Raw genomic sequence first — 15,333 nt, forward strand, 5'->3', positions numbered from 1 at the left:
AAGCCTAATGTTTTAAATAGCAAAGTCAATTTAAATGAGTAATATTTCTTAAGAGCAAAAAGTAGCGAATTCAGACTGCTTCTCACGCTGAACTTTTTGCTTCCGACTGTCGCCAGTCTCCTCAGATGTCTTTATTCAGTCTCTAGGGAGACATCCATCCTCCTACTCACTGAATTTTTTACACCACTCTCCAATAAGACTCCGTAAGAGGTTATGGAGGAGGTTCTGGATATGCAGAAAGCGCTTTTCCAGTGTCCGCACAAAGTGCTGCCCTTTAAAACTGTGCCCATTGTAAAACTGCCAATGAATATAAAGGCCGTCTAATTTCATACCGGGGCAGCACTCGATTTAGTGGCGAGGCAGTAAATACATCCATCTACAATGCTGCCAGATGGAGTTTAGTTTAAAAGTTAGGCTAAAATCCAGACTGAGTGTCCCAGCCCAATGAAATGAGTCATGTATTGAATTTATGTAGATAATGTGCCATCAGAATGTAGAAATTTGATTAAATTTGATGTGCATTAAAAAAAAAATGTAGGTCAAGGTCAAACTTAATTCACATATAAACATCAAAGTACAGTTTAGCTTCATCCTGTAGTTTTAGCCAAAAATCGCCAAATGTTTTATGATGGGCAGAAGTTGCTGTCAAATGCAGCTGTTTCCTCTCTCTACCTGAAACACAATTAGCAAAGCACATCTGTTGGCTACACCTCCAACTAGGTTTTATTCCCCACTTACATCACTATTGCTCTGTCAAGGCTTCAAACTCCAGGGCATCTCGTGCATATCCATCAATAACCCTGATCTTGTTGTTAATATCAAGTATTTAAATAAAATTGAGGGAATACAGCCAAGGTGAATAAATTGCATTTGAGTGTGGACAATTTTTGTCTGAAGGAAAGTCGCTATTGTGTATTGTGATTCTTTTATTGTGTTTCCATTGTTATTGTTTAAACCAACACTCCTAAATGATCAGTTTTAAGCTCATATACACTTGCTCATCAAGACTTTTCTTGAGTTCCTCTCAAGATACTTTAAATGGGGAGTCCACCTTCAGCCGTTTTCAGCAGTAAATAATATTTGATCTGTATTTAATTTGATAACGAAATTATTTCTTATGTACAACATATGCCTTCAAAAGTACGTTCCCAATTGCTGTTAACTTGAAATGACATCGCTTGTGCTCAGGGTTAGGGTAACGACCAATCATGGCTCACTTGTTGGTCATGTGACATTCATAAGCTGAGCTGTGGTTGTTACCTGAGCCTTCAGCACGTGATGTAACTATAGAAGCAATATGCATTAATTCCTTGATATATCCCCTTGACCCTATTTGTGATCACTGGCTTGGACATTATTTCTTGGTCTATATGATTTGACCCCTTCAAGATACCCAACTAAGTCCCGGAGTGCTCAACAGAGGACAACCTGGCCTGACCGTCGTCAACTCTTAGTTACACAATAGTGTGTCTATGGTAAGGTGCTAAATATCAATAGCTTTTTTTTTAATATTGCCCAGCACCACTAACTAGAAAATGTTTTGGTCCATAACAGTTCCACTTAGTCTTACAGAGGGTTTGAGACTGTCCCCTAAATCTAACATCATGGTTTTGTTTTTATTCCCCAAAACAAAACCCACCACTGGCATAGCCAAACGGAAGAGAGTTTCTAGCTAGCTCATTGTACAGAGTGAAAAGGCCATTGGAGTGAAGAACCGCCTCCAAGGAGGAAAGGAACTTTTTTCCTCTCTGAACCGTCTGATCAATGAGATAGAGATCTCGTGGTCAATGTTCCACTTTCCTAAAAGGCACCATGGGAGCCGCAGCACACTTCATCTTTATCACCAGGCTGCTTCTTCCACGGCAACTGGGACCTCAAGCAGGCTCATTACTACCACAAATTGAGATCTCGCTGCCGGAACTGACACTGAGATGAGTTGGTTGCTAGGGCGGAGTTGCTACCGCCGTGTTGTGCCTTCCTTGCTCTTCAATTACGTATCTTTTAGTCGCCGTTATCTGAATTCCGACCGCTGATCAAATAAGTCTCTCATATAGCGGTTCATGGAAAAATGGTTCAGTGGGGCCTACCACATGCAAGCTCTCATTTCCTGCTGCCACGCCCAACCAACCCCATCAACTTAAGAAGGCTCACACGCTAATGGGCTGTTGCCAACAAAATGGCTAAGCACCTTTTAAATGTGCAGTCAATTACACTGTCAAAAATGGGTTCCATTCTTTACTTCGAAGCGCAATTTACATCATCACCTTGAATGACTAAATGGTTGCCACTTTCATTGAGCTACAATATATACATGTATTACATGTTCCAAGCTGTGAAAATCAAAGTGACACATGTCAAAAATCTGATTTTTTAAAAGAACTTATCAAAATGCCTGGATTTTCTAAGGCTGTTTCTGTGATCCAACTTATTTAATGGCTAAGGATTAGTTCCATCGCTGGTTCCGGTTAGTTTCACCTGAAACTTAGCTAAGGTATTAGAATACATTCAAACAGAAGTAGTTAAAGCACATCATAAAGATCAGCTTAGTGTTTATTAAGTGACTGTCAAATACTCAAAAACAAAAAACAAGAAAACATTCAAAAAGAGCTACCGTGGTCTGGAAATCAAACCCAACCAGTCTGAATTAAGGCTGCAAATAATAATTACCTTAACAACCATTAATTGATGAATCAGATCAAAACACGTTTTTTTATGACTTTGTTTTGGACTTTGTAGCATGTCAGAAAATTGGAAAAACAAATAGTTTTTCAAACGAAAAGCTGTTTGGAATTATCATATTTTGATTCAAAAAAATGATCGCTTACTTTTCATATAGTTCTAATGTTTTTGATTGAGAGGCCAAAAAAATGTATGTCTCAAAACGACTCATCCATTATCAAAAATGATCGCTGATTAATTTAATAATGGGTGGCTCGGTGTCGCAGTGGTTAGCACGTCTGTCTTACAGTTAGGGGACCCAAGTTCAAATCCACCTCGCTCTTCCTGTATGGAGTTTGCATGATCTCCCCAAGCCCCAAGATCTCCCAGGGCACCAAAAACATGCATGCCAATTGTATTGGACGTACTAAATTGTCCTTAGGTGTGATTGTTAGCGTGAATGGTTGTTTGTCTCTGTATATCTTGCAATTGGCTGGCAACCAGTTCAGGGTGTCCCCTGCCTACTGCCCAATCAGATGGGGTAGGCACCAGCAAGCCTGCGACTATTGTGAGGATAAGCGGCTCTAAAAAATGAATAGTTTGGTAATCAATTAGACGTCGATTAATCATTGGACCGCTACGCTGAACTATTCGCATGGTTACCAGCCGACCCAAGCCCTAGCGTCAGTCTCTAGCCACACCCCTTAAGGCACACGTGAGAGTAGGACATGCCAGTCATTCTCTATGTACAGTTAGAACTTTTTAGGATGTTTTCATAACGGATACAAAACGGTGCTTTTTTTTGTATTAATTAAAAACTTGGCCAAAAAATGGTGGTGCTTTATGGGGGCATTTCGATTCATTTCAAAGCGTCAAATTGATTTAGACTGAATGGCAGAGGACCATTTGGCGACACGTGTTTCAAGGACAGGTCCCTTTCATCATCCAAGCTCGTGTTGTGTACTAATTGAAAGCCAGGACTTTGCAACATGTGTACTGTAAACAACACCCTTCAAACCTCACCGCCAAACTGTGTGAACGTTCCTGCCGCAGCGCCTGACATGTTTGATGACCCATAAAAAGTGTTGTGATGAAGAGGTTTAGCTCTCCTGCCACTTGGGGGTTCAAACCAACAGATGTACTTGCACGTTATGGCTCTGCTCTCCATATGGCTGGCTCACCTACTCGGGCCGCCTTCTGTAGCAGGCTCCACTTGGGTTCACAGCAGACAGCTAGCGAAAAGGCTTACACACTTGACTGCATATCAGGGAGATAACTTCAGCTCACTAGCTTGTGATTCCTGGCCAAATTGGAATGTCCTGTTATTTAAATAAGACCAGAAATGCAGAATGAGCTGAAATAGAATAGCACTCAGTGGAGCACAGACCTCAGCCAAGGCCGAACAATCCTCAACATGCCAACGTGTCTGACTGCAAAATCCACGAAGGTGCAGCTCCATCTGCTCCGTTTTGTGGCTCAGCGGCCCCGACCGACCCCAATGCAATTTGACTGTACCTGCGGTACGAACGTTTGTTGGTTACAATGAGAAATATACACAAATACTTCTGATGTCCAAGCTAATCATCCTTTGTTGTTTCTATTTTGTCCCAGCAAGACACCAAAGTTAACTGCATCCAATCCAAACACATGAGACATAATTGAAACGGCAAGGATATATATTTGTCGCTTCGGTGGTAGGGTGCCAGAGCCATTTCATAAGCATCGGCAGTATCTAGTGTGTCGTAAAGTTGGCCATGCTTATCTATTGCCCACACTAGTGTTTTATGTACATTTCATCGTAATGTTTTTGAAGGAATAATTTACTCACCAAATAACTGAACAGTGGGCAAACATACACATGCGCAGTTTTAAATAAAAGCAAGGCCTCAAACATTTTAGAGCTACTTGACATTATGCGTGATGAAGATGTTTTCAAGTAGCAAATAAAAACAAATGCTAAAAAAAAATAGCACTCACCGTAGCTGCATTTCAATGAGCCATGAGCATTTGCAGTCTAACGAGTCAGGCAGGACTCTATGGAATCTGTATAGCCTCCTGTATTTACTGTTGTAACCGATGGCGACATTTGCTTTATTTTTCATATATGGTTGATGTTTAATAGTATTTGAACTATATGTCATAGCAACACGTCAGAGCATCAAGCTGTCAAGCACACTGTTTTTCTAGTTTTCTCCTAGTGGTTAAGGTTTCATTCTCCGGGTAAGGTTTTCCAGGTCAAGTTTATTCTTGCAATTTGTACATAAAGACTTATATTTCTGCACGTCTGTGTCCTGTCTGCTTCTGGGTTCAAATTTTGCTCTTCACATGACACACGTGCCACTACGGACCTCTTTCAAGTTTTGCTATGCCCTATTAAATACTGTCAGATTTGGTTGCGTTCACTCCATTTTACTTGGTTTGACATCCGCCTCGTGACTGCCGTGACTCAAAATCTTGCTCGGCCTCCATGACAGTCAGCCTGTCACCTTTTGCCATCCCAACCCCCTATGTTTCTCACGACCATCCTGTTTTTTTCTTGGTGGTCTAAGACTTGACAGCAATGGCCGCTAGAAATAAAGTGTATGTGTTGTGTAAAGAAACAAATCACAGTCAAGCCAATGCATCTAAGACTTATTGCTATATTTTTGTCTTGGACTTGCAGTATTTGAAGCAAAAATGGCTTTGTTCTTGAATTTAGGATAACTACTATGGGGCTTGACTGATAATTGCATAAGTCAAAATAGACCAATTTTCTCCACATGTTTGAAGAACATTTATTTGATTGCGAAATAAGTCACAATCATGGCCTAAAATGGTTATGCATGCTTGCTTACCTCTACAAATACAGTATCCACTTTCGTCAAAGCGTCGCCATCTTGCCTGTTTATGCTCAAAAGTGAGGCTTTGCGGTTCAGTTTTTCAGGTTGAGTCTCTCATTGAGTAGGAAAAAAAAATACACTACAAAAGAAACGTACCATACACCACCCTTATTTTATCGTCGACACACTCGCATGTCACGCTGGCACTGAGCTACGACGAGACCATTTTGGAAAATGTACAGCGTCTGTGAGTCTCACATTCTTTTTGGACCTGGCAAAGAAGACAAAGAGAAAGCAAGGAGGTGGACCCAAACTAGCTACTGTATGTGGCGTGATAAACAATGTAGAAATGCCTCCATAAGTAATTCCGTCATTTAATAACATCCACAATGATAATGATTTTTTATTGACCAGCTATGATATACGTAACCACGAAAGATACTCGAGTTTTGAATACACCAATGTATATATATATATATATATATATATATATATATATATATATATATATATATATGCGCAAAGAATTTGGGTGAAAATACTGTATTGCTTTAGGTCATGCAAGCAAATCAGTGGGTAAAGTTGTCAATAATTAATGTAAGTATATTGTAAGCACATTGTAATTGGGTTGACACGTGTTTGGTGCTGAACAAAGGTGCATCCTCTTCCCTGCTGTTCGGAGCGCTTGGATTGTGTTTGTTCGCTCCTGTGAGAGCATCCTCATTAAACGCTTGTCAAGCCGCGGTGTGCAGACCTGCCATTCCTTTTGTCACACTGCAGGGAACAAAAACATGCATATGGGCAGACAACAGCACATGCTTACTGGATATAGAAATCTGAGGCAGGATGAGCAATGAAAATTGGCGTTTTGACTGATGGAATAGATAAGGTCAGTCCTCAAATATCTCTCAAGGATAGTTGAGAATTTGTTGTCACCAATATAAACTGGTTACTGAAGAACATAACTGTGTCTACAATACTCAGAATGAGATGCCAGCCAGAGTTCAAAGCAAGAAGGGGATAAACTAAAAATACATTGCATTTTCAACACAAGCCAAATTGTCAGTAGGTTATAATACTTAATAAATACAATGCAGACCAACAACAATGACTCAAGCTTGTATTTACTGCCAATGGAGGGTAATTTTCTGTTTATGCCTGCCAAAATATATAAGGCGGCACAGAAAAAGTTTATATAAGAACTAAAAAAAACTTTGATTTTTTTATTTATTTATTTTGCTTGTTTGTTCATTTATATTCTTTTTGACCAACTGCTTTTTAACTGCAGGTTGACAGTTTGGAGATTGTTCTAATAATAAACAATAATGTATGACTGTATACAGTACATCATAAGAATACACACCCGCAGATATTGTACATACCAAACCTCAGTGTATTGAACAAAAATTTTCACCCCCCCCCCCCACCCCCACTAGCGACTGTCCATTTTAAAGTGAAACTAAATTTTCTGTGACATAAGAACTCCTGCCAAGCTTTTACTGTGAACTTAAGTACTTAATGTCCTTGACATTTATGTGGTCTGTACGAAGAAAACTACATGAAAAAAATTGACTCTGCAAATTGCCCAATTTAATGCCATTGTTCCTTTTTCCATCATTGTGAGCTGTCTGTATGTTACTTGTTGCATTCTCTGTCATTGGAACCAATCCATTCATGTCTTGCCTTTCCCTCTTTGACTTGTGCTCTGTCTTTGTCTGCTCATCCTCCAGTCAGCCCTCTGACAAACATCTGCCTTCATCTACCATTTCTCTAGAGTGATGCCACCATAAAGCACAGGCTACCTTTGGGTCATAACGTTTGAAAATATGACATTTTCTTCCCTTACACAATTTTCAGATGCAACAAAGTGTACTCCCAAGTCAATTATGACTCTGAGCAGGTGCTTAAAAAATAATATAAAATGCTTCAATGTAATTTCAAAGCGCAAATGTTGACTTTTGAATATTTGATTTGTGCCTCAGTAAAAATATATATGATTGCAATTTTCAAACAGCAAATTAAACACCTTAAAAAAGGGTGAAGGGAAAAATATTCATCTACATTCATGAGATGAAAATGTAACTATATATATTCACATATTTCATATTGAAAAAAGTAAGTGAAAATAGAGGCTTAAAATCACTAGAACAAATAACAGACCTCAAATTCTTATTCCCACTTGATAGGACACACTGCTCCCTCAAATTTGTTTTCACCTTTTTTTCCCCCATTCATATCCTCCTTAGGCCCGGCCAAGTTATTTGAGTCCACTATAGTGGACATTGCTTGTTTTTCTACATTATATTACATTTTGACTACTGATGGGAGGTAATTTTGGCCCTTTAAATGACGCCTCATGTGTTTGATGTGAATGCAAATCACTTGGTCATCATACAAAGACAGTACGGACATGACAGTGGCCCAAAAAGAATAAATACATTACACAGTCAACCAAATTTACTTCAACCTGAAAGTTTACAACTATACCCCACCTTTCGATTTGTAGTGACACAAGTGACATGGCTCCATTTTCACCTGCGGGGATTTCACATCGACTTGACAGCTGGTGCAGGGTCGGACGGTTAACAAATATTTTCTAGCGGCAAATTGTCAGCTATTGCATCTGGGAATGTTGTTGGCGGGGGGAATTGGGCAAGGGAAAGGCATGTACCAAATTCTTACGGCCTTTACCACACTGCTGAAGATTTATTTAGCCTATTGATGAAAGCTTTATCAAATTTGATTAATCTGCGAGTCATGTCAAGTAATACCATTAGATAGTTTACTCCTATTACCATGACATGCGTCTCACCTAACCAAAGTGCCTTGCGATGTCTTCGAAGCATCCCCCGCGGGCATACGTGGGAAAGATTTTCCTTTTTTACTGTTCAAATCAATCGACCGATGCAGGTGAATTATATGAGCTGTTGGTTGTAGATAAGAATTGTTGCAGGTGCCTCATGTGGTTGACAACTTGCTGTTCTTCATGCGGGACATTGATTTTCTGTCTTCAAAGAACCCCTGTGTCAAAATATTGCACGGCCACTGTTAGGTAATCAATTCATCGTACTGCTTTGATTGCTGGAGTGAAGGGCCGATATTTCAAGATAGTACACTATGATTTCTACATCAATGCTTAATAGCGGATGCATAGTTTTCCTGTATGTTTACTTTGTGACAATATTGCATTGGTCTTTATAGATAATTTGCACTCGTTTAATAAATTTACATGATTTAAATATCTTAACAGAACCCAATTGAATGTACTGGACTCCTTTTTTTAATATGTTACCATGAGTATGGATAGTGCAATTTCTCAGTCTAGAAACACATTTGTCATGTTATGTTGGTATTTGTTGTTTTATTTTTGGTTGTGGGTTAACACTGGGGTTTCTATTCATTTCTGTTTCGGGTTCATGTTCTATGTATTTGTTTTGTTTCTCTTGCGTCTGTTCTTATTAGTGTAAATTGTTTTCACCTGTCTATGTGTACCTGCCTTCCATGTGTCGTCCAATCAGCTTCCCCTGCCTTATGTTCCTGTTCTGGGGTTTTTTGTTTCTTTGTTAGGGTTGAGTGTATTTAATTCCCAGTTTGCTTTCAGTTGGTTGTCGGGTTATTGTCCACTATCCTTGTATCTTCTGTCACAATAGGTGTTTTGCTCCATTGGTGTCACAGTTAGTCCAGTCCTTTAATTTCTGGTTTTGTTTGTTACTTTGAATGTGTTGTTTTTGTTTTGTTTTTAATTCTTGATTGCTTACCACCAAGCTTTATTAAGCATTCACCTTTCGAACCTTTGTCAGCCTGCTTCGCTGCCTCTTGGGTCCAACTCTGCTCCCGACAATGTCCGAACGTGACAACATGAAGAAATTCAAGAAATTAACTATTGATACAGCAATAGAGAGCCATGAATCAAACATTATTACGGGTAATAAACTGATTATAAAGATAAGAGAGAAGATATCAAGAGCTTCAACACTGTTATCTGGGCAAAATCTTCAATCTAAACGTTAAAACATTGTATTTTGATGGACATTTTTTGTGAACCAAATAATTCCATCAATAACTTTTCATGTCATGACTAAGGTATAGAACAAAACACTGCTGTAGAGGGTGTTTCTAAATTTATGTCTAATACTCTATGTGATGTCACATGAATCACCGTGATTTCATTTACAATGGAAAAAAAAAAATTAAACTGCCCCAAAAATGTTAAAAAAAAAAAAAAAAAAAATATATATATATATATATATAAAGTCACGTTGAAAATGTTTTGTATGCTCTTCTGTGTTTATATTTATTTTCACCTGCTCAAAAAGAAACTCAAAACATTTTGAAATCTGGTTAATTTATACATGGCATTTTTTTGTGACAAAGTTTGCAAAAATCTTGTCTCGTTTTTGTGAAAAATCTCAAATCGTGGGATTTTTGTTTGCTCCCATCCCTACTGCTCAGTGGTGAGGCACACCCCATCTGATTTTGCTGATCTCTGGACTGATCACCTGCCAGTCGTACTGGTTGCTTTGTTGGGATTGGAATTCTAATACTCTTGCTTCAATGAACCAAATTAAAAGATCTTCTGTTATGTCTCCGCAGCCAAGTAGTAATGCAGTCCATTTTCCCTCAATTGCTTCAAGACACAATTCATCAGAAATCAATTCCACACAATTGACCAAATTCTTAACAAGCAATTAATCGTTCCTCCGCCCACCCTCAATGGAGATTCGGTGACAAAGGTAACAGCGGGAGAAAGTTCAGAGAGGTCAGACAAGAAAACAATGCAATATAGTAGAGGAGTACATTAAAAAACAGTAGAAAAAGTGGCACAACTTAGAAAAGGTAAGCGCAAAATTGGACAAATCCAATAGGAACAATCAAAGATACTCCCAAAGTGGGGCTCAGTTCCCTTGTGTGCTGTCCAACTATTATCCAGGTTTAGGGCTCCTTATTACCCAGGTTTGAGTGTTCCATCGGGGGCTGTCACTACTGGCCGTGCCTCCATCCATCCAGACACCAAGGGACTCCATTACACAACAATGGGCAAGGATTGAAAACCAATCAAGGGAATATGGGGAAGAGGTAGAAGGCAATGTATGGCCGTTGAGAAGAGCACAGACAGGCAATCTGTCGTGATGAAGTGGCTCTCTTTCCCCGTTCCCTGCTCTTCTCGGACCCAGCATGTCCTCCAGTATCCCCTTCAAGCCCCACTGGACTCCACCCTAATGCCTGACCAGCTGACTGACCCAACACCTGCTCATCGCTCTCACCCCATTTCCCACTCTGGCTTCACAGTCAACCTTGGTTGCGACTTATTTGGACACAGACACTAATTTCGGAGCTTTCCTGATAAATTGGAAGAGCAAGTTGGAATTTGTTGTTGGGATACAGACACAGGGGCTAAAGCAGTTGCCGTGATAAAACCTTTTTCGGCTTTTCAGTTTAACAGTCTGGCTTCGTGATTTCACATTTCATTTGCATGGAGAACTCTGGATTGCCCTTCCCGAGAAGTGTTGAACGTAATATGTTCTGCCACCCATATCTACACACCACAATTAGAAGCTAGTCTGTCAGAATAACCGTTAAGTACAATTGGTGTTGTATGGATTTAGTTACAGACCACAAGTGACACCTCAACAAAATTTTCATAGGGGTGGCCTTTTAAAATATCGGGGGGGGGGGGGGGGGGGGGGGGGGTTCTGGTGATAAACCCTCCATTAGAAAGCTATCAGTAAAACTTGAAGAATTACCTACTGATTCTTTGATTTGTTTTGTGTTATGTTACCAATGATCTAATGTGCACAGACTAACAACAGTACACTTAAATTATTGACATTTGCAACGAGTCTATAAGTCATAAGGTGTACTATTCTCGCCTAGCTACGTCATAGCATTAGCGACTCCTACAATTATAACCCCAGTTGATGATTACTGTACTTGCATTAACAGTAAATGACTCAATTGTGTCAAACTATCAAAAAAAAACATAAAACCACTTGAAATGTTATGTTCCACTTCTAAGCTAGATGATAAACAGGAGACTAATCTAGTTTGCTAACATTTGCAATCTTATGCGTTAATAGTTAGCTTAAATGCTAATGGTTTTTATGTTAATTGTTTTTGTTTTCAAAACTAATTGTAAGCAAACATTTTTTGACGATGTACAAAATTGATTTTGTACGTATTAATTTATACTCACTCAACACATTACACATTACACACATTACACAAAATATACAGTACGCTTGGCTCAGGACATGCATCAGCAGTCGACTTGCATTAATTTTGCAAGATGCTAATCATGAAGTGCCTAACGCAACAACATCTGGTTTGCGTTTCACAATAAAACCCAATTTTACACTTGCAAAACAAAACGGCTCCGTAACCATAGAAACACAAAATAATATTGCTGACAGAACATGTACATTTTTTGTAAACAAACAACTACTGGGGGAGTACTAAATTCTCCCAGTGAGTAGCAAATTCAGAAGAGTGGCCTCCGTCCCCGCTGACCACCCTTTGCTGGCACCACTGCAGAACATGAGGGAATACACACATTTACAGTATATGGCTACAGCAATTCATCCCTGAGAACAAGGGTAATTATTTTGAAGATATCATGCCCCACTCAAGTGGACAGGAGAAGTGTATTTATTGATTCTCACACAGGGCTTGGCTGACTTTTCTTTTCTTAACCTCTGTGTCTAATTTTTGATGACATGAGAAACACTGTACAGTTTTTCTATTAAATAATGATATCTCCTTCTCTGAAGACTACAAATGAAGCCAGGATTTAGGCCAGGGTTTTGGACACAATTAGCAACCACAAAGTAGGCCGAATTGTATATTTTTTTTGAATATCAGCAAAAGGAAAGATCTTTTAATTCGCTTTTCATATGTTTCAAACTTGCATAAGCAGATGGCTGATGTTGTTTTCGACTAAATGTTCTTCACAATAGCTATAAAATGTTATTATAAAATGCTATATTTGTCCTTGTCATTTCACCTGAAATCAAGCTGTTATCCGTACAGCCTGGTTAGAAAATGTTTGAAAACAGTGGCTGAGGAGGCGTTCAAATGAATGCTCTGTAGCAAGATCTTGTTCTTGTGGGCGGTATGAAAACAAATTCTGTGACCCATACATAGATTTTAGCATCTTAGTCACTTACTGAAATGGTGTGTTCTGAGTATGCAACTGTGGAGACCCCTGACTTTTCTTTGACTCGCAAAAGAAAAACACTCGTCGGCGCACACTCAGTTTCTATCTGATGCCTTCCTCCTGTTTACGTCTTAAACTTCTGTAGTTTTGTTTTTTTTGTGGTTGTGGTCAGAAGTGAGATGTTGGATTCAACTATGATTTGACCTGAGTTCAAACTCGGGCTGCAGGTCCAAAGGGCAGATTTTTCTTTTGAACTGGGATGAGCGGAAGCTGATGATTCTATTCTATTATGTTCTATTCTATTCCAACCAAGAGTTGAGGCAATTTCTCCCCAAAGTAACAGTGTCAGACATTTGATGGTTGGCTCCTCAGGCTTCGCTGAAGAATGGTGTCAGAATTGAGCTAGTCAGCCATTTCTTGAAGCCGGTTGAAATAAAGTTTCCTCAGACAATGATCAGATCTTGTCAAAAGTGATGTTGAGCATACCGCATGACTCTTCTGACCTTCCTGACAAATTGACATGGTTCATATCCAGGTTGAAGATACCACTCTTCGGACGTCTGCCTGAGAAATGTCAGATATGGTTTCAAATCCAGGTAGAGGGTAATGCTCCTCAGGCTTCTGTGAAAAAGGCTGTCGGAAGTGAAAAAGTCAGCCAATTTCAAGCAGGTTGAAATTAAGGGTAGATACTACTTTTTCGATCAATGAGATGTGCTTAAAATCCTTTGGAGATTTCAAATTTAAATTGTTTGTCATGTGCACAGTTGAGAAAAAGGTTTTTCCATGCTGACAGTACCACCTCCGTGGGACTAAGTTATTTTTCGATGTTTTTGATAAGCAGAAAAAAAAAAATCTTGGCTTACCTAAATAAGTTTTTTTTTCTTGGTAGGTTGAATGGGATTTTTTTTTTCTTACAATAGCAATAAAAAAAGCAATGTATTGATAATTTTCCCCAGAATGTTGAAATATGGCAAGGCAATTATGCTATGTGTCCGACAGTATTTAAAATACAAAATGTGATGATGCGAACCTGCGTGTGCCAATCTTCAAATTTGCAGAGATTGAGGAGTTTTAAGTTGTAATATCACCAAGCATTTCTTAGTTGGTACTGCCCTCGACTACATTTAATGTCACATTTCTTTGCAGATTGCTTTTGTGAATGAACATTTTGCCTCAATAATATTCAATTATTTGAGTGTGTTGATTTTGGGGAAAAAATTACACTTAATGTTGGTTTCCGCTTCAGGAGAAATGATAATGAAATGATAATGTGTTTTGATGTTAACACTATATTGTTGGGCTAGCATAGTTGATGCATGCATTGAAAAATGTATCATCAAAAATAAAATATTGTAAAAAAAAAAATGCCTTTTGTACATATGCATATATTATGTATGCTATTTAAAACATCAATGGTTCGATGAGACAAAGAGATATTTGTACATCTTTGCAGTCCAGACATTAATTCCATGTTCATACTTGCATGCATTTTATTCTTCTTGAATATCAGGGTTAGGGACCGCTTGAAAATGTCCCGCATTGAATGGGTGAAGGTGTATTATATTTTTTTTTTCTTGCAGGTACCATACGTGAAGGTTGCTCCAGAAGACATCCTAAAAGTCCAGTTCCCTCGTTTCACCACTCTGGACCTGAGGCCGACCAACATGGATATCAGTCTGGCTGTGGCGAGCCTTCTCACCTTCTTTAACAGCACCACCGCTTGCCTCATCTGCGCACAGGCCGACTGTGAGTACACAATAGTCACACACTCGGTACGCGCTTGCGGAGCACGCACGCCAACCGCCATCCCCACACCTGTCGGCAAAGTGCAAACAGTGTTTTATGTGTTTTCCTTCAAGATGTGTTGACACACCAAGCTATCCCAGGAGCGCAACAACTGTTTTCCAGCAGCAGATGCGGCACTTTATCAAAATCTCACCCCCTGACACACTGTCTGAAGCAGCCCCTCCAATCCGCAGAGCGTGCTCGATGCCAAAATCCCAAAATAAACCGTCTGCACCCCATAATCAGCGTCTTGAAATCCAAATTAAATACGGCACGTGTAGTCCCTAAACACCACCTGATAAAGATCAAGCTTTGACAGATGAAAGGAAGAAAGAAAATCGAGTAAATTTTCTAGTTGAAGGAGGCATTGATCTCACGACTCCTTGTCAAAGGCACTCGTTAGATTCCAAAGATACTAAACTGAACGACCTCAAAAAAGCCTCTCAATCCCCTTGGGGCAAATTTATTTTCGCAAATAGAAAGGAAGATTAAATCACGGCCTGTTCCCACCCTCTTGTAGTCCGGCGAGCAGTAATTACAACTCCCCAGACAAAGGCACCATGACCCTCAATGGCACCAGCTAACCTTTTTTTCTTTTGTTTCACACTCGGCTTTACACTTTGCGGAACAGAAATACATTTCCATATATCAAACGACACGCAGATGGAAATCAGACACGGCGAACCGCCCACCCGGATCTAAATGTGCACTTTCATCCGCTTTGATTGGTACTAACCCTTTCATTTCCACTCACATAGTCCATCTGTCACTCAAAACTGCCGGTGACATGCTCCCGCTTTAGTGATAATTTTGTTCCTTCTTCGTATATGTCACCATCACAAATAATAGATTTATAAAATTCACAGAAAAATCCCAAGTGCATATTTGATCTTCTTGTTTAAATGCCTCAATTACAGA

At 39.4% G+C, this 15,333-nt stretch overlaps 1 protein-coding gene across 2 annotated transcripts in view; it reads left to right on the plus strand.

Moving 5' to 3' along the window:
• Window positions 1-15,333, plus strand: part of grik4 (glutamate receptor, ionotropic, kainate 4) — a 296,763-nt gene that overhangs the window by 173,045 nt on the left and 108,385 nt on the right. For both annotated transcript variants that reach the window (XM_088427398.1, XM_088427399.1), the window contains one exon: window positions 14,211-14,376. In XM_088427398.1, coding sequence (XP_088283524.1) covers window positions 14,211-14,376 — 166 coding nt within the window. The remainder of the gene's footprint in view (window positions 1-14,210; window positions 14,377-15,333) is intronic.

This window comes from Hippichthys cyanospilos, chromosome 11 (genome assembly GCF_059441005.1).
Source record: "Hippichthys cyanospilos isolate Australia breed blue-spotted pipefish chromosome 11, RoL_Hcya_1.0, whole genome shotgun sequence".
Taxonomy (NCBI): Eukaryota; Metazoa; Chordata; class Actinopteri; order Syngnathiformes; family Syngnathidae; genus Hippichthys; species Hippichthys cyanospilos.